This window comes from Misgurnus anguillicaudatus, chromosome 22, assembly GCF_027580225.2.
Source record: "Misgurnus anguillicaudatus chromosome 22, ASM2758022v2, whole genome shotgun sequence".
NCBI classification, from domain to species: Eukaryota; Metazoa; Chordata; class Actinopteri; order Cypriniformes; family Cobitidae; genus Misgurnus; species Misgurnus anguillicaudatus.
Window position 1 is genome coordinate 25,580,591 of NC_073358.2, and position 27,982 is coordinate 25,608,572.

The window sequence follows — 27,982 nt, forward strand, 5'->3', positions numbered from 1 at the left end:
TTTCTTTAAATATAAATATAATATTACTTCATTTCTCAGAGATCCTCAAACAATTCACGCAAAACCGTTCAAAACCAAACAAGCTGCATACCATATTTTTCGGTCTACAAGCCAGATTTTTTTCACAATTTGGCTGGTGCTGCGTCTTAAAGTCAGGTGTGCCTTGTAAGTAAGTATGAATTAATTTTGACATTTATGAGGCAAGAGCCACATTACTGTCTACAGCCGCGAGAGTCCGCTATATGCTGCTCCTGTATTTATGTGATTCAATGGAAGTAATGTGGAATGAGAGTTGGCTTCACGCTAGTTGGCTTGTTCGGTTAATTTAGCCTATTCAACCTTCCAGGTAAATTCTGTATGCTATGGTTTATTGTTTAAATAACTGATAATATTACTTTAACGTACAGACATCTATTCAGCCTGCTGTTCTGTCTGCTGTTGTTTAGTTGAATAACTTAATAAACGCGACGTATAGTCCACTTCGTCTTAAAGATGCATTTTTGAATGATGCGGCTTATAGTCCGGAAAGTATGGTATGCTTATAAACAACTCAAATCTTATGTCAAGAAGTAGCTAGGGCTAGCTAGGTCCCCGGTTCGAGCCCCGGCTAGGTCAGTTGACCTTTCTGTGTGGAATTTGCATGTTCTCCCTGTGTCCACCTGGGTTTACTCCGGGTACTTCGGTTTCCTCCCACAGGCCAACACTATGCAAGTTAGGTGAATTAGAGATACAACATTGCCCTTCCTCCAACCTGTGTATGTATTAACTTGTGTGGATCAACTTGTGTATGGATTAATCAGTGAATATAGCCATAGATGCTGGAATGGCGTAAAGAAGAAAGAAAAAGTAGCTATAACAATTAATTGCATATATTGACTTTGCACATGTGAATGATTAAATATGTTCCCTCCAGTGGTCATTATTGACCCCAAAAAGTTGTATTGCTCTGCAGTCTTCAAAAGACAGCAGATGCGCGCTGGTTCAAACCAGGGCAGCATGCTTGAATGCCGAACACTGGCGCCTGGCTGCCAATTTTGTGATGATGTTGCACTTTTTCCTCTTCCTCCCTTATGGCTTTCTCTCCATTGACAAATTCCCATCTATTCTGTTCAGCTGCATGTGTGAGTTTTAGCACCTGTTCTGCAAATTGACACTTCAGGGCAGAAAAATACGAATTTATATAGCTGATAGAGCAACGTTTGATACATTTATGTCACTATAAGAATAAATCTGCTCTATTGATTTTGTATTTTTACAAAATCTAATACAGCCTGCAACAACTGTGAAACTTACATCAAACTGATTTTATATCATTGTCATGTGAAATAGCGGCTCATTTTATTCAGTTTAACACACCCACATTCCACATCTCAAACGTAGGTAAACCATTAAGTGCACAATTCATAGTGAACACTACCATCTGTACCTTTAACAGTGGGGGGTTACTAGCATTTAAAAGTGTTTGTTAATATATAAAGTTTTCTTTAATGTGATCTCTAAATTCTCAATTTTGATCTCTACAGATGGAAAAACTGGTGGATAAGAGGCATATTGTCAATGACAATGATTAGTGGCTTTTTCCTCATCATCTATTTGGGACCCATTATGCTCATTTTAGTGGTAAGTATGAACACGTATGTGTCGCACATACACTTATTTAAAATGGCTAGCAGCACAGTGACCACAGACTAGACAGGATTTGAAGTTCCTTAACCAGATATACAAAACATGCCAGCTGTCCTCCATAATGAATTAGTCTCCTCATTTGTAACCTCACCTGACTATGCAAAATTAATTGTCTAAACGCCTAGTGCTGTGTTTTAACCAGACGTGACGCAACACAGTAACAGATGATACATGCAATGTCTTTAACGTTAAAATAAGTGTGGAGGTAACAGGACTTTTTTTGATGAAACTTTCTGTTTTTGTGGAAGTGCACTTGAAGGCCTTGACCATTGTGAAATCTCTTTGGCTCAAAATCCTTTTTACATAACTTTACATTAATAGTCTGTTATATTATGTTTGGCTGTGATAATATGGCAACACCAAGCAGTTTTGTTCAGTGTGAACGACTGAAGTTGATATTAACCATTATTAGATGTTTTTATGACATTTCCAAGAAACTGAAAAGAAATCAGTGTTTATTTTCTAACTTGCATATTTTTTATATTTTGTAGGTCATGAGTATTCAAATCAAGTGTTTTCATGAAATTATAACCATTGGTTATAGAGTTTACCGTTCCTATGAACTGCCATGGTTTAGGACTCTCAGTTGGTAAGTAAAATGCACGGGTTAGTTTAAAGCTTTTCTTGTTTTGCTCAAAATATATTGTTTTCTCGCCCTGCATTTCACTCTCTCTCTCTCTCTTCTTGCTGATTTGTGTGCTTGACATTCATTTCCTACAACAAACAAACACACACACACCCACTCTCTCACGTTTTTCTAGTTAACTTTTGCCATAGATAAAGTTGTGATTAACTGGACTTGAACAAAGTGCACTTCCATGTTGGAACCCAGCATAAAGTACACCCATCTGCATGCTTTGTTCAAACAAAACAGCTCCTGCATTAAATAAGACAGATGAGCCAATAGAAAGGCCATGTATTATTTAAACCCAAAATAGTTTCCACTGAATGCTTGGATCCTGACATACATCTTGACACTGTGTGTTTCAGGTACTTCTTGATTTGTGTGAACTACTTCTTTTATGGTGAGACAGTGGCAGATTATTTTGGCGCCCTCGTCCAAAGGGAGGAACCTTTGCAGTTCCTTGTGCGTTATCATCGGTTCATTTCGTTTGCAGTGTATTTGGCAGGTGAGTCTAACTGCCTTTGTTCAGTTCAAGGAGGCTTTTCAATATCAGAGAGAGACTTTTTTATGACTATAGGGGAAAAGCCTACAATCCACAATTAGCTCTCTCCTATAGTCATCAGAGTTGAAGCATTTACTTCATGATATGAGTTCATGAAGGTTGATTGTTTGCTTAGTCACACTGACATAGATTTGTGTAAACATGATGCATGCTCTGTGATGATTGGCCATTTATTCAGCAGTTATTGCCCACTGAAAGACAAAGATATCGTGAGATGAACAATCATTTTGCAGCTGACACAGAGGAGAATATGGGGGCTGCGTCTCAATCAGCTCTTTTGTTCAGTTGTCAGGGCACTGATCAGGGAGTCAGTAAGGGTCCTTATGCTCCCTTACCAGAAATCACGTGACCTTTTCTGAAGCTCTTCAACCGATAATGTACAAGCCAACTAGATAAACTTCATGAAATGTGACAGAACTTTTGAAAAGACAAACATTTGTTTTAGTTTTAATAAACACACACTGCTAGGGACCACAATCTACTTAATATTTATAAGTAATATTCCTACAAAATATGCTTGGATATGTAACAGCTGTGAATTATAACAACACGCTTAAGCAGTCACATCACAGAAAAAGAATTAAACAGGGTCCCAATGTGAAGTGAGCTAGGGCCCTTACCAGTGCCTGATGCTGTGTTCACGATATACTGATTTACGACCTTGGGATCTCCCAGTAGTACACATAAACTTTAATTTAGTATTTTTGTGAGCATTTGAGTATCTGTGCCATCATTCAACACACAGTGTGCTTGAAAAGACCCCTTGAGTCCAGTGCTAAGTTACTAACATAATATAATGGAAAAATGAGATCATGGAGATCATATTTATATATTATGGTTATGGCTATATTGTAATATGGTTATTATCACATGTATTAAATAGGTGCAATGTAATTAAAATATGTGACCGTGGACCACAAAATAAGTCTTAAGTTGGACGGGTACATTTGTAGCAATAGCCGACAATACATTGTATGGGTCAAAATTTTGTCAAAAATCATTAGGATATAAATATAACTCATGTTCCAGTTTTTTTTTAGATTTTGTAAATTTCCTACTGTAGATATTCCAGAGATTCAAATAGTTGTTTCTCTGCCAAATATTGTCCTATCCTAACAAACCATACATACATACATACATAAATCTCAGTTTAAAAAAATTGACCCTTATGACTGGTCCAGGGCCACATATTAGGATTACCAATTTAAGACTACCTGCATAAGGTCAGCAGTAGAATTAAATGTAGCTATAAATGCATACAGTACAAGAAAATGCATGCACATTTGCCTCTGTTAAAGGATTAGTCTGTTTTCTAAAAAAAATCCAGATAATTTACTCACCACCATGTCATCCAAAATGTTGATGTCTTTCTTTGTTCAGTCGAAAAGAAACTATGTTTTTTGAGGAAAACATTCCAGGATTTTTCTCATTTTAATGGGCTTTAATGAACCCCAACGCGTGGCTGTTTTAATGCAGTTAAAAATTGCAGTTCAAAGGACTCGAACTGATCCCAAACGAGGCATGGCGTATCTAGCGAAACGATTGTCATTTTTGACCAGAAAAATGAATAATATGCACTTTTAAACCACAACTTCTCGTCTATCTCCGGTCCTGTGACGCGCCAGCGCGACCTCATGCAATGCGTCATCATGTCAAGAGGTCACGGATGACAAATGCGAAACTACGCCCCAGTGTTTACAAGTGTGGAGAAAGAGGTCCGTTACAACGTTGTTGTATGTTGAATGATACTAATTAATGTCTTTGTGTCAGTTTATTGTTTAAAATGATCAGCAAATGTGCGTTTCATATATGTAACATGTGACCTTTTCTCGTCATTACGCAATTACGTGAGGTCGCGCTGGCGTCACATGACCAGAGATAGATGAGAAGTTGTTTTTTAAAAGTGCATATTTTTATTTTTCTTGTCAAAAATGACAATCGTTTCGCTAGATAAGACCCTTATGCCTCGTTTGGGATCGTTTAGAGTCCTTTGAAACTCCGTTGAAACTGCAATATTAAACTGCATTAAAACTGTTACGTGTTGGGGTCCATTAAAATGAGAAAAATCCTGGAATGTTTTCCTCAAAAAACATAATTTCTTCTCGACTGAACAAAGAAAGACAACATTTTGGATGAAATGGTGGTGAGTAAATTATCTGGATTTTTTTAAGAAAGTGGACTAATCCTTTAAAGCCATAAATGCACAGTGTGCTGGCAACTGTCGCTGGTTTCTTACCACTGCGATCACTGCAGACTTATCTCCATATCCTGGTGAGTACACTAAACATGTGTGAAAACACTATAAGGGGGCGTGCACACCAAAGCTTTTACGCCGACGGACGACAAATGTTTTAATCGATTAACGACAGATAAACAAAGCAAAAGTATCACAGCAACCAAAGTTCTCAGTTGAAAAAAGCTGGCAGTCAGCTAAAAAAAAGCTGGCAGTCGGCGTCCGCCTGGCGTTTTCAGCCGCGTTTAAAAGCTTTGGTGTGCACGGCCCCTAAGATCTCTTATGGTGTCATATTTTGGTAGAGCTTTCTGTAATTTGGATAACACCAAGAGCATAATTGCTCATCCAGTGTTTGTTCCAGTATTTTGTAAAAACGATAATCTACAAAACAAAAACGTAATGTAATGGTGTCGTAACGGTAAACTTGAATTAACTTCTCAAAAACAAATGTTAGATAATAAACATTTTTGTGCTTCTCTGATGTCACAGTTTTTGAACAGTGATAATTATGTGTCCTTTATTTCCTAACTGCATGTTATTTGCTTTTTCCAGGTTTCTGCATGTTTGTTCTGAGTTTAGTGAAGAAACATTACCGCCTGCAGTTTTATATGGTGTGTATAAGTACTTTATATGCCAGAATTAAACATGACAAGTTTACACAATAAGTTAAAATGATTGATTGCATGTAATACTGTATATTTACAATGCTTGCAAGTTATTTAAGGGTCATTTTCAATAACTTATTCCATATAAAATACATTATTTATAAACTTTTTGAAAAATTTTGAGAATGTATGCTATATTAAAAGTTTTAGTGTTGTCATTGCAATACTTCGTTACTGAATTGATCTTTTAATGCGAAAACCCCTCCGAAATTAAATCCCACAGTGAAATGGCTTTTAGCTGAGATTATATTCATACAGCGTGATGACAAGCAACAATAGTAAAGGGCTATTTGAAAATCACATAGTGTTACAGACAGTTTTACTCTTTACTGTGATTTGATATTCGGGCACAAAGGCGAATACGAACGGGGGGACATAATATCGGTGTTATGATCAGTGGTCACCTGTCAATCAAACTTTTCATTTGGACAACTTTAAAAACGAAAGGACCAATTGCAGTTTAATTTTTTTTTCTTATTATTACATCTGTGTGATCTTCTACACCTGCCTTTACAAAGCGAAAATGGTGCATTGTTGTGTTGTTAATCTGCATAGCTGACAGAAACACGATGTGTCAACACCAACGGTGACTCTGATGGCTTTTTATTTACACAGAACCAAAGCCCTTAAGCATAGATAACCTGCAATGTTTACATTTTTCTATCGCAGCCTAAGCCTTGCAAGCACTGTTTTCTCTTTGGAAAACGCAAACTTAGTTTTAATGCAAGTTTTTTAGCCAGTCATTAGCAAGAATACGTTAATGTTGAGCTGTTAAGGTTAAATTCAGCCACAGCAGTATTGGCACATCTATAATAACAGGCACAAATTGTTAATTCATGTGTCACCAGTTGTAGTTTATTTGCACTGTGCTCACACCCATTCCAGATCCATCTAACCACACAGTAGCACTCGATTGCCAAATATTTAAGGAATCTGTCATCATACAAAACAAGTTTTCTTCAGTATTTATAGAGAATATAAAAAGCCTTTTTTTACCTGAAGCCATTTTGTGGTCTCTGCACAAACATTGAATCATGAACATTAAATCATGGTGTCCCATGGCAAGATCGAGGAATAAACGTAATATAACTACTACACAGTAATATTGTGTTAGTGTTTGGTTACAGATCGATTTCTGTTGTGATATTTCACTGCACAGTCATGCATGGTTTGTCTTATCATCATAGTTTTAGTGACCAGGCAGGCAACATGTCAACCATTCACACTGTGACTGTTTGTGTGTCTGTCTGTGTGTGGGTGCCCATTGTGTGTGTGCTTGTTTGTGCTTGCCATTCCAGTTTGCTTGGACCCATGTGACCTTGTTGATTGTGGTGACTCAGTCACATCTGGTCATTCAGAACCTGTTTGAAGGGATGATCTGGTAAGCCCACCTGACCTGATAGACCTGTCTTAGGTTTCACCTCACACTTCTTAACTGCACTGTGGTGTTTTACGATGTTGAAATTTATAAGCATAGTCATAGCCTTATAGGATTTTGAATTCTGTTGTACATTTTTAGATAATAAAACTCCCTAATTTTATTTTCTGGTTCATACTTCCTATTTCTACTGTGATCTGTAATGACATCATGGCCTACATGTTTGGCTTCTTCTTCGGAAGAACTCCACTTATTAAGGTGAACCTGTTTATTGCATAGTACATTTTGCATAAACTCATTATCAGTGATGTTAAATTTTTTTTTTTTTTGCATATTAAATCTGTAAATGTATGCTTTCTTTTAGCTCTCTCCAAAGAAGACCTGGGAAGGCTTCATCGGAGGATTCTTTGCAACAGTGGTCTTTAGCTTCTTTGTAAGTTAATCATTCGACCCTTGAGCAGTGGCGGCTCGTGACTTTTTCTCAGAGGAAAGACGAATGCGAGATCAAAACATCACCATGTGTGTGGCTCGTCATGTCAAATTATGTGTGAACCTTTGTGCGTCGCGTGTCATGTCAAAATAAGTGCCTGCCACAGACACTTCGTAAGAGTTTATGATAAAAGAGACGCTTACATTTGCTAGATACTCGCTTAATCTCATGTGTAACCAGAGTTTAGTGTTAAATTAGTGTCTGGCAAGACATGAATGCTTCTTTTATCATGAACCCTTTCAAAGCGTATGCACCAGGCACGTATTTTGACATGAGATGGAATGCACATAGGTTCCCATGATGCACCGAATACATATTTTGACATGATGGGCCACACACGACAACCCAAACACATATTTCCTCGGAAGAGGAGGCACCGGCCGCCACTGCCCTTGAGCAACATTAAACATCAGCTGAACCACTGACAACCAGATTGTGTTAAATATTGATGGGAAGCTCAAAAGTTATTTCTTTCATTCCAGTTTGCATACCTGCTGTCCCAGTACCAGTACTTTGTGTGTCCGGTGGAATACAACAGCGAGACGAATCGTTTCGCTGTAGAGTGTGAACCCTCAAATCTGTTTGTGATTCAGGAATACAGCCTGCCTGCAGTGGTGCAGAATGTCATTAGATGGGTGAGTAAAGAGGTGGAGTAAAATTGTGTTTTTAAAGGAAAACACCACTGTTTTTCAATATTTGACTATGTTCTTACCTCAATTTAGACGAATGAATACATACCTATCTTTTTTCAATGCGTGCACTTAATCTCTGTACAGCGCATCCTGAATGTTAGCATTTAGCCTAGCCCCATTCATTCCTTAGGATCCAAACAGGGATGAATTTAGAAGCCACCAAAAACGTCCATGTTTTCCCTATTTAAAGACTGTTACATGAGTAGTTACTTCGACCTCGGCGTAGTAACATCATCACTCCTGACTATTCCCCCTCTCACTTTGTCAATATTACTGCACCCGAGGTCGAAGTGCTGCAAACTAAGTCCTCTTCCACCATACAATAAAGTTCTCATTTTTTATCCGTTAAAAAATCGGCACGTTTTATTTTGTACCATCATACTTACTCGTGTAACTACCTATGTAATAGTCTTTAAATAGGGAAAACATGGAAGTGTTTGGTGACTTCTAAATTCATCCCTGTTTGGATCCTAAGGAATGAATGGGGCTAGGCTAAATGCTAACACATTTACGACGCGCTGTGCAAAGATGAAGTGCATGCATTAATAAAAGATAGGTATGTATTTATTCGTCTAAATTGAGGTAAGAACATAGTAAAATATTGAAAACGCTGGTGTTTTCCTTTAAGCTCTGGGTAACATTGTATTGATATTCTTTAAAGAGGGAGATTTTTAGGAATGCTGCATTCATTAATAATGCATGAACTTTTTTGTTGGTAATGATGTTTTTATGTTTATTTTTCTGCAGAAAACCGTCAACCTCTACCCATTTCAGATCCACAGTATTGCATTGTCTTCTTTCGGCTCTCTGATAGCACCATTCGGTGGATTCTTTGCCAGTGGCTTCAAACGTGCTTTTAAAATAAAAGTTAGTTAACATTAGGCAGAAATCATGCACACTTTTAGATTTATACATTTTGATAGACTTCAATTACCCTCTCAGATGTACTGTGAGCTTGTGCTTTTTGTTATTCTGTAGGACTTTGCTGACACCATCCCTGGTCATGGTGGGATGATGGATCGCTTTGACTGTCAGTACCTGATGGCTACATTTGTTCATGTTTACATAGCAAGTTTTATCAGGTGAGAATGTCTTTCTTATTTAGTGATATTATTACTATCTTCAGTCCCTCCAAAAAAGTGTGATTATGCGATCGCATGATTCAACGCATAATCAGCCAAAGTCCACATATTTATGCGAGGGCCGCATTTTTATAAATACGCCGCACTTTAGAAGCATAAATTGCAGATTTATGTACCTAAAATATGCGGGGCTTGCATGATTTTACAATCCCCGCATTTTCCTAGGAAAAATCACATATATCTTAGCAGAAAGTTGAAAAATGTTGCATTTACTTCACACAAGCACAGCCATGTCCCCTGTTTAGAGCTGGGTATTGTTTAAAATCTTTCGATCCGGTGGCAATTTTGATACCTCCGTTTCGATACCGTTTCCTGACGATTCTTTTTTCCGATACCAGCCAATCGCCGGCGCTTTAGGTCTTCACATGCAAGGACAGGCTCACACAGACACAGCCTCTTATGAAACCGATAATTTGGCACCGAAAGATAAATCATTTTTTGATACTCATAGTATCTGAGTTTATCGTTCGATACCATAAAAGTATCAACGTTCGGTACCCAGCCCTACCCCTGTTGCCATGGGAACGTTATGAAGTGACATGATTAAGTTCCCGCCATTTCTGCAAGTTCCCGCAATTTCATTGCGTAAATATCCCGCATATTCCATCGCATTTTTTAAGAAAACGTGCCGCAAGATCAAGGAATTTTTTTCTGGAAGGACTGTATCTTAAAGCTCACGTAACACACGCTGTTTCTGCATTTCATATCAATCTGGAGTACCTATGGAGTAGTATGACATCCTTTATATCTCTGAAGAGTCTTTAGTTTAATCAGATTTATAAAAGAAAGATTAGCTTTACCGAATCTTTCCGATAACATACGAAAAAATGAAGAAGGAGGAGTTATAACACGGGAGGAGCGAGTACGAGTCATGCAACACTATACAACACTGTTTTAACTTATGATTCACGACATGTTCGTGTGATTTATATAATATACACGCGCCTATTTCCAACATAAGACAGAAGTCTTACTTACCACGTGTAACTCGTCATGACCCGGTTCTGAAAATCCACCGCATCAAACACACACGCAAAACTCCGCTGTTAATCCGGATAATAAACTATATCCATTGTTTCCATAAGGCTGGATGTCTTCTCCTTACATCCAAAAACACACTTCTTGTTGTGCCATTGTTGACTTTTGAAATTAAACAAAGCTGAGTGGCGTGATAAGCTGTTAGCAAGCTCTAGCGTCTCCCGCTGACTGACGGCTGGGCGGGGTTTTCCGGGGGAAGTTTTCCGGCGGAAGCCCATATAAAGAAGTGATACGTATCGAAAACCCCTGAAACGTCAGTTAGAACCGTAATCGAAAAAAATTAGCCGAAACTTGTACGAACCCTGGCGAAGTGCATTCGGCACAGAAATACTCTGAAACACGCCCAACTGCATTTTTGACACTTTGCCTACGTTTAGCATAAGGAAACAACTCTATAACTGTGTTAATAAGTCAGAATGCTTGAAATACCATTAAACCCCCCCTTTAAATGTCTGAAAGAAAGAGTATTGTCTAAAACAAAAATGTGTTTAAAAATAATACACTATAGCTACACACTAGTCAAAGTTTTAGGGTCCCTTAGTCTTTATTAATATTTTACAACATTTTAGCATAGCTCATCAAATAATTAAAACAATAAAGTGATCAATAACAACTAGGGTTGCATAACAATTTATTGTGATTAATCTATAGCAGAATAAAAGTTTTTGTTTACATCATATATGTGTGTGATCTGTGAATAATAATTATGTGTATATATATAAATATGCTCGCATGCATGTATAATTTTAAGAAAATATATATATTTATATATTAAGTATTTATATTTATATATAATATAAACATAAATATACAAATGTATATACACATGTAAACGTTTCTTAAATATATATGTGTGTGTATTTATTTATATAAAGTTATACACAGTACACACACATATATGATCTAAACAAAAACTTTTATTCTGCAATAGATTAATAGCGATTAATTGTTATGCAACCCTAATAACAACACAAATTTAAATACAACAAATATGGAAATTATATTTGCAATTAAATAAAACCAAAATAAAACAAAACTGTTATATCTTAAATGTAGTCATCATTTGCCTTAAATTGGCAAAAAATATATAGGGGAGACCGGGGTTGGTTGTCACAATTTTAACTCATGCATGAATTGCTCATCTTCAAAAAATCTTTCAGCAGTAATTCCTACATGAAATGAAACTTTGGAGTCTTGGCTTTAAACGTGTATACTTTTTACTTTAAGAATTTATCGTAACAGGAAGTAATTAACCATCAAAGACACTCTGACACAATGTGACAACCAACCCCATCACGGGGTTGGTTGTCACAGGGTATGGGGTTGGTTGTCCCTATAGAGTTTCAATAGGATTTCAGTGATAAATTGGGATCTGAAAAGATAATGTGTAATTTTTTTGTTTTTTAAGCTAGAAATTGCAAACAAGTTTTAATATGAATCCAACCCTATGACAGTTGTTATTAATGCCCCTTATGTTTAAACAATGGGATTAAAGTGGATGATCAGTTACTTGAATAGGCTTTATGCCCAGCTGCACAATAAACTTCAGGCAGCTCATTGTTTCCTGTCTGACATTATTGGACAAACTGATTAATCCAGGTGTGTCTGATTATTGTTGTTGTGACTACTGAGGTCAGGCACACCTGGATTAATCAGTTTGTCCAATAATGGCAGACAGGAAACAAGAAGCTGGCTGAAGTTCAGGAAGTAGTGCAGCTGGGCATAAAGCCTATTGTCTACTGTGTTGAGAAATAAAATGAAATAATTTTTTGTGTTAAAACCTCTTTATTTAATGCTTTATTTATTTTATTTTAACAGCAAACAAAAACAAACAAACAAACAGACAAACAGTCTTAAAATGTCTACATGTCCAATATTCTTATGTGACAACCAACCCCGCAAGCTATGTGACAACCATCCCCAACTGACTTCTTGACAAACATGATAAGCTAGCTGCCACACGGCTTTAACTTGATCGCTAAAAGATGACTCAAAATAAAGCTACTACTTTTGGCTTTTTAATGAGTGTTTTGTTTTTGAATGACTAATATCCTACAAGATCTCAACACAAAAACAACACCAACATGAAAATTTACTCTGACCCATAAAAATAAAAAATTGTCTCCTAACCTCAATGTTTTGTGTCTGCTCGGCAAAATTTCAAGTGCAAATGAGTAAGCTATTAAAGGCTAACAAATTGATATCAAAATTGTACCACAGCACCATGTAGTGTGTCTGTAATAAGCAGTGTGACAACCAACCCGTGAGACAACCAGCCCCGGTCTACCCTACTCTTTGTATTTAATTAAGCAGAACTGAAGGAGTTTGTGTCTATTATGGGTCCCTTTTGGCAGCTTTCTCTTCATTATTTGGTCCAATTCATGCATTTCAGGAACTTTTAAATAATCATATTTTTGTATTGTAATGAAAGATATTATAATGTCTAGACGTTAACAACATAAACAAACGGTAGACTTCCGCAAATAATCAATAACACCAGAGTCCATTTCAGAGTAGTTTATTTTTGATAACAAGCAAAATATATAAGTAGACTTCCTAAAGCATACTATAACTGAGCTAACGTTACTGTGTTAAATTAATGTATACAATGTTAATGTTATTTTCGATAACGTATTAAAAATTATGTGTACACCTTCAGATTTGAATTTTTCTTATATGACTCTAAACTGTAGATCCGTGTTGTACATATACGTTCTACGTCAGCTGCACCGTTGATACGAGATGGCTTTTGTGTTTGGTTTGTCTGACGTGTACACACAGGAAGTTGACATGATTTCTCTCATCCCCAGGGGACCCAATCCCAGTAAGGTCTTGCAGCAGTTGCTCGCCTTGCAACCAGAGCAGCAACTCAACATCTTCAACACACTGCGTAACCACCTGCGGGAAAAAGGTGTACTGCCCCCGGCTGTCGAGGAAGCCCACTGATGGAAAACTACCACGGCAGACAGCTCATCATGTCTTATTGACTGTGATCACACAAGCACACTCCCAATGAACTGTACACCAGCTGCTGGAGCTTCCATACAATAATTTGAGAGCGACACGCGCTGCAAACTCTCAACCCATTCAAACTCAGCGTATGCAGGAGGACAATGACCACAAGAGGGAAGCATAATTCTTTTAACCTGTGTTCGGAGAAATCAGCACATGAGATCTTTCGAGATCAGCACACATGCAAAACAAAGGATGATGTACGTGGTGAGTAAATGTACGACATTTGTCAATGCAAATGTACATGGGGTTTAAGTGAAGTGATATTGTTGCACTGATTCTGGCCTAACGTACGAGTAGGAGATTACAAGTATAAGTGCTTTGAGACTGCAATAACTCATAATGGTGACTTTTGACTTTCTGAGATGCCATAATTGTCACGGTTACCAAATAGAAGTGATTTATGACAGGGTCCTAAATGTAAGTCTTAAACAGAAGCATGTTCTTAAATCCTACTGTTACTACTGAAATAGCCAGGTTCTGCTTTCCACGTTAAATGTGTTTGTGTGTTAGAATCATTTAAGATGTTTCTATATATATAGAGATTATATATAGCTTACCAAATTATATATTAGAAAATTATGAAAATGATATGCAGAAAGATCTGACTTTATTTTCCTAAATCAAGCATGAATATACCTCTTTATGGGTGAAGAATAACCTTGTTGATGGGTTGTTGATTGGGGAGCCTTTTTGAAAAAGGTGATCTGTGACCATTCATTGAAGTTGCACTGTATAGCTACAAGGGTCTAAAGACTCACTTTTAACTGTTATGAATTCACTCTTCTGGTTTTGCTATCAACAAACACTTGTGCTTTGGGTAAATATGTGCTATTTTAAGTAATTATAATAACATGCTCTTAGAATCAGTGAGTTTTATTTTTAAAGTAGACATTTATGTGTATCTTTCTTGCATTGTCCTCCCTGCAATATTGTTTTTAAAAACAGTTACCAAACATTATGTACCAAAGCACTATTTTGCTGTAAAAAATAGAAACACTTCATATCACATTACGTTCGAACTAATATAAACATTGTCAAATGCTACATCCTTACTTGAAAAACAATAAAATCCAGCACAGTTTATGAAATTTAATGAAATTAGGTTAGTACTGCTAATTAAATGCTCTTCCTGTCATCTTAACTAGCTCCTTGTGCAATAACTTCTTAATGGATTTCTAATGCCCATGACTGTTGTCCTATTTACACATCAGCAGACCCACACAGAATCTTCTTGTGAAAAGATTTCTGCAGATTTTTAAATATTAGGGGAGAGCGGGGCACAATCTAACGCTTTTTGACTTTGGCTCTATCATTCAAAAAATATTTAAGTTATTATTAATACTTTTTTTACATAATCAGTACACACATCTCTGGTACAAATGAACACTTAAAGTTCGTTTGTGGGACCGTTATCGTACAATTACAACGAAAGTGACAGGAGTGCAAACGTTACAACTTACCCCATAGGTGGGGTTCATTGTAACACCTGCTAGAAATTTGGTTTAAACACAAATAATTCAAATTCTGTCTATAAAAAGGTGGATATTAGGGCTGGGCAAAAAAAAAAGATTTTTCGGTTAATCATTTTTTTTTACCGTGGTCGATTAAAAATCGATTCTCAAAAGCCACAAATCGTTTTTTTTTAAATGAATTGTTTTTTTTGTTTAATCAAGGAATGCGACTGTTATGACTTTTTTCAGCATACATTTTTCATCTTGCATCAAAATTGTATTGTATTTATCATAATTGTATGCATTTGAAAATTAGAGATTGGTTCTGTTTTAATGTACCCAAGTGTACCTAAAATAAAAAAGTGTAATATACAGGTTTGTGTCTTTTAATTTCGTTTTATTAATTACCCACTTGTAAACTTATTTTACTGTTTTTTTTTTAATAAATAAAGTATTTGTATTAAATCTTCATTGAGTTGAATCGAGAATCAAGTATAAAAATCGGCCCGAGAATCGAAATCGAACCGAAAATCAAAATTGGATCGTTCCGATAGCTTATGAATCCAAATCGAATCGATCCGGAACATCTGAATCGATACCCAGCCCTAATTGATATCCACACATTCATCCATCCATGATCCTTCATTTAACCATCCTTGTATTAAGCATCAATGCATATAAATAGATTTTTTTGGAAGAGCTTCACAAGACAAAAAAATTATAATTGTCAGTTATTTCCCCTGATATTGTATTAACAGGTATCATTTTGATAACTAGTATTTAAATTGTTTTCATTTCATTATCATTGTATACTGGAGGCTTAATTGTAACACTGTGTTACAACTAACCCCGCTGTGTAAAAATGTTTTCAATCCCAGCTATCAGTTACTAGGAGTTGCTGACATGTTTCAAAATGGTGTTATGTTTTAGGTAACAAGACAGTGATTAAAATAATATAAGGTTGGATTTGGTGACTTACGCACCCAAAAAAAAAAAAAAAAACCAAGATGAAGAAATTAACTTTCATGCCTCCAAAACACTCTTTGTTCAACATCTTAACCAAAACACATCAAAACTTTTCAAATTCACAGGAGATCATCTTCTGACATTAAGAGAAAATGACCAAAAGCACAGATTGCTCAGCCTTGTATAAATAAAGTAGCCGCGTTACAATTAACCCCGTGTTAGTTTGTGCCCCGCTCACCCCTACCCACCCTGTTTTGTGCTATGCAAGTGAAAATCAAAAGGCACTTTACAGCCACTTTGTATTTTTTTATTGAATATTTTGGCTGTTTTAAATAGGCTTTCAGCAACCAATCCTGGACAAGAAAACCAGTCATAAGTGGCATGGGTATATTTGAAGAGTTTGGTTTGATTGTGCGTTCCAATACCTATGAATTAAACTGCAGTTGGTTTGTTTTGATTTAAGCCTTCATAATAAAAAATACAACTAAGTAGCACAATAAAACAATTAAAACATGCTAAATATATGTTTTTTCAAAAATGTCAAAAACAGAGTTATCTCGTTTTGGAACCAAACTCTAAATTTGTAGCAATAGCCAAGAATGCATTGTATGGCTCAAAAGTATCATTTTTGAATGCCAAAAATCATTAAAAATATTAATAATGATCATGTTCCACCAAAAATATATTTATCATTATACAGACAACTTGAAAGGTGATTTTATATTATATTATATTAAATACTGTCCTATCCTAAACCATACATCAATGGAGGATTTATTTATTAATGATGTATAAATCTCAATTTCATAAAACTGACCCTTATGACTGGTTTTGTGGTCCAGGGTCACATATGTAATAATCTCTGTTATTAGCAATATCAGCTCCGTTTAATGCATTCAACAAGATTATCATTTTTTCCCAACATAAGCATAGTAAATGCAAAAAAGTCATCCGATTCTGTTTGGGGCTGCACACTGAGCACTTAATGTATAGTTTGGGACCAGTTGTGTGTATTTTCTCTGAATGTGACCCATTTCTTTCTTAATTCCTGTCATCAGTAAGTTTACATATGCGTTTCCTGCGCAGCCGCTAGCCTGTAGACTACATAGAAGGATTGCATACATAGTAGGATTGGCTACACCAGCTTTATCAGATTTTTTGAGAGAATGCTGTTTGTATAGTAATTTGAATCCTGTCAGACCAAAAAGAGTATGCACCTCCTCAGTCAGGTGTCTGTAGCTTGTTTGTTCATCTCACGGTGTAATAATTTAAAATTGAGTTTTTTGAGAGCTGCTGTATGGTTTAAATTATGTGATGTTGTATAGTACTGTTACAACGTTTAACAGCAAATAGGTTTCAAATAATTTACATCGCAGTTCATGTCAATTTCTTGTTTCAGAGCTTTTATTTATGTGTCTGTGCTTAATTTTCACAAATATTTTCTAATAGAAATCTGTAGGTTTGCAGTAGTGTATGTTTACCAGCAGACATGGTGAATACATGAACAAATTATTATTGGCGGAATGGGGAAAATTAAGATAAAGGTAATTTATTAATGTTGTTGTTGTTATTGTTATCATTTGGTGAATAAACTCTTTACTTTTAACCCATTGTTTTGAATGCATTCTTTACATGACTATTACTTCAAGAATCAAGGTACGTCTGCAAGCAACAATTTTGAGTTTATTCTTAAATGTTCAGTCTTTTATGTTTCAATATATGAATAGACACAGTGATAATGCCATTTATGAACAGACACAGTGATAATGCCATTCAAGACCAAAGCATACTGGAGGTCATATATGTCAGCTGAGCAATAATAAACAGTAATGCTTTTTTTGACAGATGCGCTTTACAGGAACATTCTGTAGTCAGTATGTCAATAACATTTAGATGAAATACAAAGAAATACATAAACATAAAACATAACAGATAAAACCTAACTATAAAGCAGAAAAGATCATTCAAAATGGCTTATCTTGATGTTCAAAGTTATATTACTACATGCTAAATCCAAGCATGTAAAGTGCAACAAAGACTTCATGGTTTTTATAAGGTGCATTGGCGGTTTACTATTATTACATGAAATTAAAGCTTATTCACTTTAAAATTAATCTAAAGTGAATCTATGCTGCTCTATGACAGATTTTTACCACCAGAACCTGCTATTGACAAATGAAAATTGACAAATGTAAAATGAGATACAGGCTGAAAATTTAACACTTCTCCAACTATTCACAAAAATAATTAAAGTTTAAAAAATGTAAAAAAAAATACAATAAAAAACATAAATATAAACGATCATAAGTGATGCCTAACTCTCTGTGACACCTGTAGTTTATATGAACTATGAAATCAAATTAATAGGTTATATAATGTAGTTGCACATTAAAATATGTACACAAACCTAAAAGATAACCTGTCAGCATGATATTAAAGGTGCAATGTGGAACTTTTAAAAGGATGTCTTGACAGAAATGCAATATAATATACATACTAGGGTATGCACGTATATGTCACCTTCGGCGAAAGTGACTGCGGTTACGCCCACTGAGTGGCAAAAGACAGAGCGGCAGAATTTGCGTACAGTGTGAATTCAGCAAAAACACAGGGCAATGCGTCTAAATTGAAAAAAGCTGTTGTGCGATAGACTGTACTAACAGATTTAACAAGAATTCTGAGCTATCTTTTTACAGACTGCCAAAAAACACCGAAAGGAGAAGTAAATAGATTGTTCATGTCAACGTCTACTGACCACAGGTGGGTTGACAAGTTGCTAGGGTCACTATCAAGTGCAACTAAATAAAATTTTTGCTGATAATTGTCAGTTATATGGCCACCGCTAGAACAGCCAGCCATTTTGTTGAATGTTTTGCCACTCAAAGGAGAAGTAAATCAGTAGCAGTAGCCATATGTCAGGTGTGTAAAATTTTGAAGATTATTAAAAATGTTATTAAAAATACATGAAATACACATAAATGAATACTCTTATTCTGTGTAATTGCAAAGTTTTGTAAGTAAGCCTTCATTAAAAAACATCCATTATGATGAGCCTTGTGTTCAACAAAGGTGGGATGGTTTAATATTGTTAGGCAAGACAAACATTTATATCAGGAAAGCAATGTCTGGCCATATGCCAATGTCCACAGACTACTGGTTGTTTGGCAAGTTGATAGGGTCACTGTTAAGGCCAACTAAATTCAATTTAAGCTGATAATAGTCAGTTTTACTGGCATTTTTCGCAGTAGCCTATGAAAACCAGCCATTTTGTTTTATGTTTTGCCACTCAACAGGGCGAGCTCCGGCGTGGTGACGTGGAAAAGTGATGTCAATGCATACCCTCTATAACTACACTCTTAAAACAGATGTGTTAAAAACAGCACATTAGTGTTGATTCTGGGACAACACACTAAATGCGTTGTCCCAGAATCCACCCATCTTTGTGTTAATATTGAAACAACACATTTTGTGTTACTTTTAACACAACTTGTGTTTTATTTTAACACAAAATCAACACAAAATGACACATGATGTGTTAAAAGCTTAAAAAATTGACACATCCTTTCCAAGAGTGTATATAATCAGTGGTGTACCTTTACATAATGAACTGTATTGTTTGTATTACCTTAGAATGAGCCGTTTTATCCATAGATATTCATAATAAAGGCTAGAGGTCTCGTCTGTGCTGCTGGCCAATGGAGGTCGACATCCGCACCTGGCGGCCATCTTGTCACAGTCAGCTCGCTTACTCGAAACATTGTGTTTCAATGGTGCATGTACTTTTTAAATAACCATAACTTTGATAAATTTTCTACCAATTTTCAAACGGCTTGGTTTGTTATAAACGTCAGAGATGTACTTATGACCAGTGTTGGGGGTAACGCATTACAAGTAACGCGCATTACGTAATAATATTACTTTTCTGAAGTAACGAGTAAAGTAACGCATTACTTTATAAATGTACGCATTAATGCGAGTTACTTTTCAGTTTCATTAATTCAATTTAAAAATAAAATAATGTACCGAATTAAACTGAACATATTGGGGCGGTTTCCCGGACAGGGATTAGACTGCTCCTAGACTAAAAAAATTTTAAGAGCTGTCCAAACTGAAAACAACTTGAACTGACATATCTAAATACACCAGTGCCCTTTGTTTTGCCTCAAAATGCAGGTAATGTTTTTAGTAAGGCATGTTTGTTAAAACTAGTTATATTTCCTAATTAAACAAAGGCGTAGTCCTGGATTAAGTTAATCCCTGTCCGGGAAACCGCCACATTAACACAGAATTACGCACTCTGTGTGCCTGAGCGGGAACAGTTTGAGTCAGAAACGGAGATGGCAGGCCAGAGCTTGATATTTTTGCGATCATAAAAACACCTGCAAGGCCTGAAAGAGATCAAGCCTTAGCCAAGTAAGAAAAAGTAACATAAGCATTACTTTCCATGAAAAGTAACTAAGTAACGCAATTAGTTACTTTTTTGGGAAGTAACTTAATATTGTAATGCATTACTTTTAAAAGTAACTTTCCCCAACACTGCTTATGATACTGCATACATGTTCAAGCGTCCAGAATTAAAGCCAAGTTAATAACGTTTGTAAGAAACCAAACCATTTGTAAATCCGTCAAGATTTTAACGAGATAAGACTATCTGTGTTCGTGCAGATCACTCACCTTACATCAGGTACCACAGAGCCCGCCGGAAAGCTTGACTGTGACAAGATGGCCGCCAGTAATTACGTTAGAGACTCCGCTGTAAGACATCTAGCCTTTATTATGTATATCTATGGTTTTATCTACATATCCCGCGATTGTCGTGTTTCTACAGTAGCCCTAAATGGACAAACTGTTTTACGGAGTGCCTTTCGCCCCTACGTTATCTCAGACAACGACATTTGTCCTATCGTAGCTTTTGTTGATTGCCATTCGTGATCTCGCCTGCTAAAAAACCCACACTAGACCTTTAAAACAGCATGAGGCTAAAACCAAACCATTTTGATGGCTTTGTGCATTTCCATAAGAAAAATGGTTTCTCTTCAACACTCTAGATGACCCCTGTCCTGAGATCAATAAAGACCCTAAGCTCTCACTCACCTAATCCTTTCCATAGTCTATTATACAAAATGATTCGATCAATTTAAAGGACATGACAATCTTTTACAGTACACAGCTGTCAGTTTGGTAGCGACAGGTAGCGAGCCTAACCTTCAAAATGATGGACAAACCTGATCTAAGATCCATTCGCTGCTGCTACTAAGCTACTATATCATTAATGGGGAGCTGTGGATCATCTTCCTCTACTAGAATTCTGTCCACATCAGGTCTCGCTGAACAGAAGAGCCACTTCAGCAGCGTCAGGGCCACACGTACCAGCAGCCTTAATAAAAGAAAGGCGAACGGCACGCCTATCTCCATTATGTGAAAGATGGGGGCACTGAATTGACTAAGCACACAAGTGAAAAGAAAGGTCCCAAATGCCACACAAGGGTAAAGAGAGAGCTTGGCCAGCATGAAGGTGTGCTCTTGCCCCCCGTACCGCACGTACGGGTGTAACGTCTCGCGCTCGTTGAAAAGCGCAACTACCCATATGGCCAGCTGGAAAAGGCCAGCAAAAAAGATGATGACGCAGCTGATCTGCACGGCCTCGAGTTCGTTGCGTGAGCCTCTGGGAAACTCGTTGGTGAGCTGGTATGCGAGCGGCAGGCCGCCCACAAAGGCCAGTGAGAAGGTGTTGAAGAGGCCCATGAGGCGCGTGGCCTTTGTCACATACAGAAAGAGAGAGTGGTGAACGAACCAAAGCAGCCCGACCGTGGCGAAGGAACCAAAGTAGGCAAGGTACTCGGGGCCGTAGTCCTGAAGTGCAGCAATCAAGCTGCCGTTAAACTCCTTATTCACAACAGATGGATTAGGCACGTTGTCTTCACTGTATACAGAAGACAGCAAAGATTACTTCAAGTTCAGTAAAAGTCAGTACATACATTCTTAAAATAAAGATGCTACGTGATGGCATAGAAACACATTTTTGGCTCTATGGTTCCATAAAGAACCTTTAAAGCAACACTAAAGAGTTTTTGCTCTTTGCTCCCCCTACAGGTTAGAAGCGGAATTATCCATTACCACTGTCGTAAATACTGCAGCAAAGCTGGCTCTGATTGGATTGTAGGTCTACCGTAAAGCAAGTTATTGTAGTTTTCACTCGAACTGTTTCGAGTGGATGAACGACTGAAACTTTTTTGGAAATGTTATTTAAAGGAAAAAAAAACTCTTTGGTGTTGCTTTAATATCTGTTTGCAAAAAGGTAAATCTGTAGTGGAAAAGGTTCTTTAGATTGTAAATAGGTTCTTTTAAGAGCCTTTGACTAAATCAGGGGTGCCCAAACTTTTTTCTACCAAAGGCCAAAAATCTAACCTGACTGAGGGCCGTAGGCTGAATATATAATCAGTGGTGTAAATGTTGCCGTGTTATATTAAAATAAGAGTTGCCCTGATTCTCCTAATTTATAATTTTCTAATATTTAATAAATAAATAAGCAAATATTACTCGGTTTATGCATAACTAATGCAGTTTTATTTTCAAAGGTAACTGTTGTTAAGAAAAATAATTTTGTCAATCATTTTTAAATTTCCTTTTGTCTGTGTGCCACTGCCTTGACCTCTCCATTATTAGCCTATAGTACCCGAGTTTTGTTATGCATGCTATACACCTTCAAGCATGCATGTACATAAAAAAATATTCACTGCAATTCTTTGAATTTAATTTAAATTTACATTTTAGTAATATACAAATAAACCTAAAAAAAATATAACATTTTAGAAAATGTTTAATTAGAAATATATACATCTGGGTCAATGAAGTTTATCCTTTTTCCTTATCTCACATGGCATGACGGGCCAAATTAAAGGTCATTGCGGGCCCTAGTTTAGGCATTTCTGGACTAAATGCTTATTTGGGGAACCACATTTTTTTCTTCTACAGCTTTAACAAGTTTGTGGGTGTTTTTAGGTTACTTAAACAAATTTTCTTGTCTGAAATTACATAGGAAACAATTGCTCAGTAAATATTCACAGTTATTTGTTCAATGCATTTAATGCTGTCATTTTCAAGTTACACAACAAACTCAAAAAAGCAAAAAAAGATAAGAAATTGAGCCTCACATGTTGTAGCTTAAAGATGCATTGTGTAACTTTTAAAACGATCTCTTGACAAAAATGCCATATAATATACGTAACTATATAATCAGTGGTGTATAAAGACCTTACAAAATCAACTATATCGTTTTTATTACCTTAGAATGAGCCATTTATATCTACATACACCTCGGGTCCTCTTACATGGAAGTTGCCGCCATGTTACTAGAGTAGCCCTTAATGGACAAACTGTTTTGTTACTACGTTGTCCCAGACGATGACATGTTTGTCCTGTGGCGGCTACCACAGCTTTACTGTTTCGAAAGGGAGGGGTGAGCTGTGGACTGAGCCGTTGGTTTAATTCAGTCTCACTGCTAGATGCAGCTAAAAGTCCCACATTGCAACTTTCATACATTGTATCAATATTAAATGGATGAAAGAAAGTTACAAACCAAATGTCTAAGATGAGCAGCGTGGCAACAATAGCATAAACTCCATCAGTGAATGCCTCCACTCGTTCTTTACTTAGGGGTTCGCTGGGGTGGTAGGTGTAGAAAAGCACATGATCTGCATCATCTTCCACCTGACCTGGGTGTATGGAACAAGGGATAACACAGAGGTTCTGTTACAATTGTTTATAAACTATTTATAAAAACTAAACTTGTATCACATAAGAGTAAACTATTTAACCCTTTAACTGGCGCAAACCTTTTTAAGTGGGGGGTGAAAATGTGATATGCAGCTTCAAATTAACTCTGGCATATTTTGTTCTAGAAGACTTCTTGGTCCTAATTTGGTCTTGTTTTAAAGAAGACACTTTAAAGTTTTTTACAGAACTGTTTGGAGGTAAAAATATTAAATACATAAATTGTTATAGCAGTTTAAGGTTATTGTAAGTCAAAATAATGCAATATAGTATTCAGGGTTCCCACACCTTAGTTAACTTTAAATTCAAGGACCTTTCAAGGAGTTTCCAGGTCCAATACCCTCAAATTCAAGAACTAAATGTGGGGACACATTTCAAGTGAGAGCAAGGTTACATTTAAAAATACATTGTTACAGTTCCCTTTCGAGGGCACTCGTGCTGCGTCACTACGGTGACACTTTGGGGATGCCTCCAAGGGTAAGTGCATTTGAATGTGTATATCAAATTCAACCAATGGTGAGGCTTAACGACAACGACAGGGTGACACGGGAGCCAGGAGGTATATCGCTATCTGAAATATTGCCAAAGATGGCATTACAGGGACACAGGAAGTATGGCAAGGGAGACGCAGCGTCTTGTTACATACGGAACCCGAGACGTTTTCATGTGTCAAACACAACTATGCAAAAAAGCATTTTGGTATGAGTCAACATTCGCATACAGAAGATACAAGCATTTAAAGCAAACAGTTTAACATGTGTGCTTAAAAAGTCTATAATTTTTTTATATTATCCTACACTACACAGGGAATAATATGGATTTTTTTCCAGAAAACTTTCAATGACCTGTATCTATGTATGTATATTTTCACAAACTTCCCAGGGCCTTGAATTTTTTCCCCCAGATTTACAAACTTTCAAGGATTTCAAGGACCCGTGGGAACCCTGAGTATTATTTTAGACATAAAATTATCCAAAAAATAAAGAGGTTTGCTGCATACTCTTGTCACAAATTAAAAAATTACAGTCACTGCATTAATATTACTGCTAAAAGGTTTTGAAATATGAAAAGTACATTCTTAGATCTTTCCAGAAATATATAGTTTGTCGTGATAGATTAGCATTTACATGCAAAATATTGAAGTAAACTCAGGTGTCGCGCTCACGATATTCTTACCTCCAATGGCTTTATTCCGGATCCACTTCAAAGACTGAGAGATGTATGGCAGGAATATTACAATAGCCAGAATGACATATGACTGCCAGGGACAAAAATCTGTATTTAGTATTAAGTAAATAAATGTAACACACGTATTATATTATATACATATATAATAGTATGTACATTTGTTATAATTATATATATTTTGCTTAGATGTAAAAGCCGCTAAACGCCACCTCCATCAACAATGAGATGATATTAACCGAATGCTCTCGGCAGGTATATTCATTAAATACTTAAAATCAGCTTAATCCCATTTAGAAATACCAGTTTGTTGGCAGAATCCATTAAGAGTCTGATAAAAAAAACAATGTTTATTAGAGAAGCACTTAGAGGGTTTTGCATCTGAGCTCTTCATATCCCTAACCCGAATCTATTATTTAAATACAATTTACCTACCAGTTGGAAAAAGATGAATGAAAAGATGATGGCAAAAATGCACATGATGGGAACCTTCATGATGACTTTGAGAATGTGCTGCTTGTAATAAGCCGGATTCTCTGACATCTGGATGTGGTCGTTCAGAAGAAAAGGATGGCTAAATCCATACAAGACAATCGAGGACTGGTGACACAAAGTAAACAAATGACCAAAGTGAATACTTTGCCCGCTGTGATATCAATGACCCTCTGCTTAAAGGTAACTAAATCAGGGAATGCTTTTCTAGTGTTTTTCAGAGACAATGCAAATGTTACCTGAATTAAACCAATCACGATGACACAAGCACAGAAGAAAACCATGCCAACGACATTGCCAGGAAAAGTTGCCATAAGGGAGAACTATAAGAAGATAATGCATATAACAAACATTCAAATAACAACTGTAAAGAAAATAGTCATTTAACATTTGAATCCCTTTACACCCACACATAAACAATTTTCAGGCGAAACATACATTTAGAGACATGTTTGTTTTAGACATTAAAGGGGACATTTTTAAGATGCCAAATAAATCTTAGGTGTCTCCAGAGTATGTGAAGTTTTAGCTCAAAATATCATATAGATAATTTATTATAGCATGTTAAAATTGACACTTTGTAGGTGGGAGCACAAATGTGCCGTTTTGGGCGTGTCCTTTAACATGCAAATGAGCTGATCTCTGCACTAAGTGGCAGTGTCACGGTTGGATAGTGCAGATTAAGGGGCGGTATTATCCCCTTCTGACATCACAGGGGGAGCCAAATTTTAATTACTTATTTTTTCACATGCTTGCAGAGAATGGTTTACCAAAACAAAGTGAATGGATTGATCTTTTCACATTTTCTCGGTTGATAGAAGCACAGGGGACCCAATTATAGCACTTAAACATGAAAAAAACTCAGATTTTCATGATATGTCCCCTTTAAAACAACAACAGTTAAACATTTGCAAATAGTGCAGGACTAAGCAACATTAAAGCATCAGTGTTTGTTCTGTCGAGTGAACATTACTCACGGTGTATGGCAGGAAGGTTATGAGCATCATACAAGCCTGAAATAAAATTAAAAGGGAAGTGAAAAAGTCACTACACTATCTCTATGAACACAAAGCTCATTTACATTCATCATTTAAAAGAAAAAATAATATACTGTATAGCTAATTTACGCTTTATTGGCACTCTCACCAGGTTAAGCAGTGCAAGAGTATCGTCAGTGTGCGAAATGACCTGAAACAACCTATTATGAAAAAAAAAATGTGTAAATGAAATCTCTTATTGACCAAAGGAACTGCAAGGCAGTGGATGAAGGCAATAGCTATTAAGTTAATATCTGAACACTACTGTGGTTTAAATCCTCTCACCTTACATGTGCAGCCCAAGCAACAGTGACGATCAAGAAGGTCATCAAGTAGACAGAAACTTTGGTAGTGAGCAAAGACTGAATACTCTCTTTCAGTTCCTGAATATAGAGTGACTATATTGGTTAGATTTTAAAATGTACAAAGCTATATTATATAATAAAAAATGTATGTGTTGACACAATTATATTTGTATATAAACTAATTTACAACATTCAAGATGCTTTTCAGATCATTTTACAGTAGCGTAGTGTATAAAGACAAAATGATTTGTTTTACCTCATTACTTTGAAATTTTGTATGTGCCACAGGTAAAATCTGTAGAAAGAAAAATCATATTCAATTCCATTTTACACATGCACATATTACCCCCACAATAATTCATATTAAATGGGCTTTAAATAGGCAACATGACAGCAGTAACAAAGAAAATGTGACAGCAGATTCTATTAGTGAATATATTGTCATATGTTCACGTGTGGATTAAACTGTACAGTGAGTTTTGTCTAATAGGAGTGACATCTCACCATTACAGTGGCGATGATGGCTATGAGAGCATCACTATAGGCGAGCAGGCGGTGTGATGACTGCGTGCTACTGTGGCCGTCTTTCTCCGACGACGTCACGCTCTCCAGAAACGAATGCGCGTGATTTCTTCTTTTCTCCATTTCCTCGTCATCGTGGTGCTCGATTATTTCGCTTTCATCGTTTTCTTCCATGACAGCGGCGGTGGACGGTATCAGTGAACGACGCGTGCATGAATGCTGTTTGCAAACAACGATGACGCATCATCAGCTGACCGGAAATACATGATCAGATGACTCGTGCACGTGACGTCACCTTCGGGGAAAGCGACTGCGGTTACGCCCACTGAGTGGCAAAATACAGAGCGGCAATATGTGTACAGTGCGAAATCAGCGAAAACACAGGGAAAATGCGTCTAAATTGGAAAAGACTGTTGTGCGATAGACTGTACTAACAGATTTAACAAGAATTCCGAGCAATCGTTTTACAGACTGCCAAGAAACACCAAAAAGAAAAAGAAAATGCTTCGTCCATGCCAACGTCCAATGACCACAGGTGGGTTGACAAGTTAGGGTCACTATCAAGAGCAACTGAATTTATTTTTTGCTGATAATTGTCAGTTGTACTGACATTTTTGCGGTCACCGCTAGAAAAGCCTGCTATTGGCTGAGTGTTTTGCCACTCAAAGAAGTAAACCAGGAGCAGTAGCCATATGTCATGGCCATATTTTACATTTATATTTGTA

The 27,982-nt window shown here is 36.6% G+C and overlaps 2 protein-coding genes across 2 annotated transcripts in view; one reads left to right on the forward strand and one right to left on the reverse strand.

Annotated features, from left to right (window-relative positions):
- Window positions 1–17,553, forward strand: part of cds1 (CDP-diacylglycerol synthase (phosphatidate cytidylyltransferase) 1) — a 31,689-nt gene extending 14,136 nt beyond the window's left edge. The window contains exons 3-13 of the mRNA XM_073861211.1: window positions 1,524–1,620; window positions 2,178–2,275; window positions 2,677–2,816; window positions 5,659–5,717; window positions 7,070–7,148; window positions 7,316–7,407; window positions 7,514–7,582; window positions 8,122–8,274; window positions 9,079–9,198; window positions 9,310–9,413; window positions 13,322–17,553. Of these exons, the coding sequence (XP_073717312.1) occupies window positions 1,524–1,620; window positions 2,178–2,275; window positions 2,677–2,816; window positions 5,659–5,717; window positions 7,070–7,148; window positions 7,316–7,407; window positions 7,514–7,582; window positions 8,122–8,274; window positions 9,079–9,198; window positions 9,310–9,413; window positions 13,322–13,457 (1,147 nt within the window). The 3' untranslated portion in view covers window positions 13,458–17,553. The remainder of the gene's footprint in view (window positions 1–1,523; window positions 1,621–2,177; window positions 2,276–2,676; window positions 2,817–5,658; window positions 5,718–7,069; window positions 7,149–7,315; window positions 7,408–7,513; window positions 7,583–8,121; window positions 8,275–9,078; window positions 9,199–9,309; window positions 9,414–13,321) is intronic.
- A 53-nt stretch (window positions 17,554–17,606) lies between these two features.
- tmem175 (transmembrane protein 175) lies at window positions 17,607–27,526 on the reverse strand. The gene is made up of 10 exons (XM_055199925.2): window positions 27,240–27,526; window positions 26,992–27,030; window positions 26,716–26,813; window positions 26,540–26,591; window positions 26,371–26,406; window positions 25,633–25,716; window positions 25,337–25,501; window positions 24,893–24,974; window positions 23,523–23,658; window positions 17,607–21,866 (listed from the first exon to the last, which is right to left on the reverse strand). The coding sequence occupies exons 1-10, from the start codon at window positions 27,429–27,431 to the stop codon at window positions 21,197–21,199; spliced, it is 1,554 nt and encodes a 517-aa protein (XP_055055900.2). The 5' UTR covers window positions 27,432–27,526; the 3' UTR covers window positions 17,607–21,196.
- Between the last annotated feature and the right edge of the window lie 456 nt (window positions 27,527–27,982).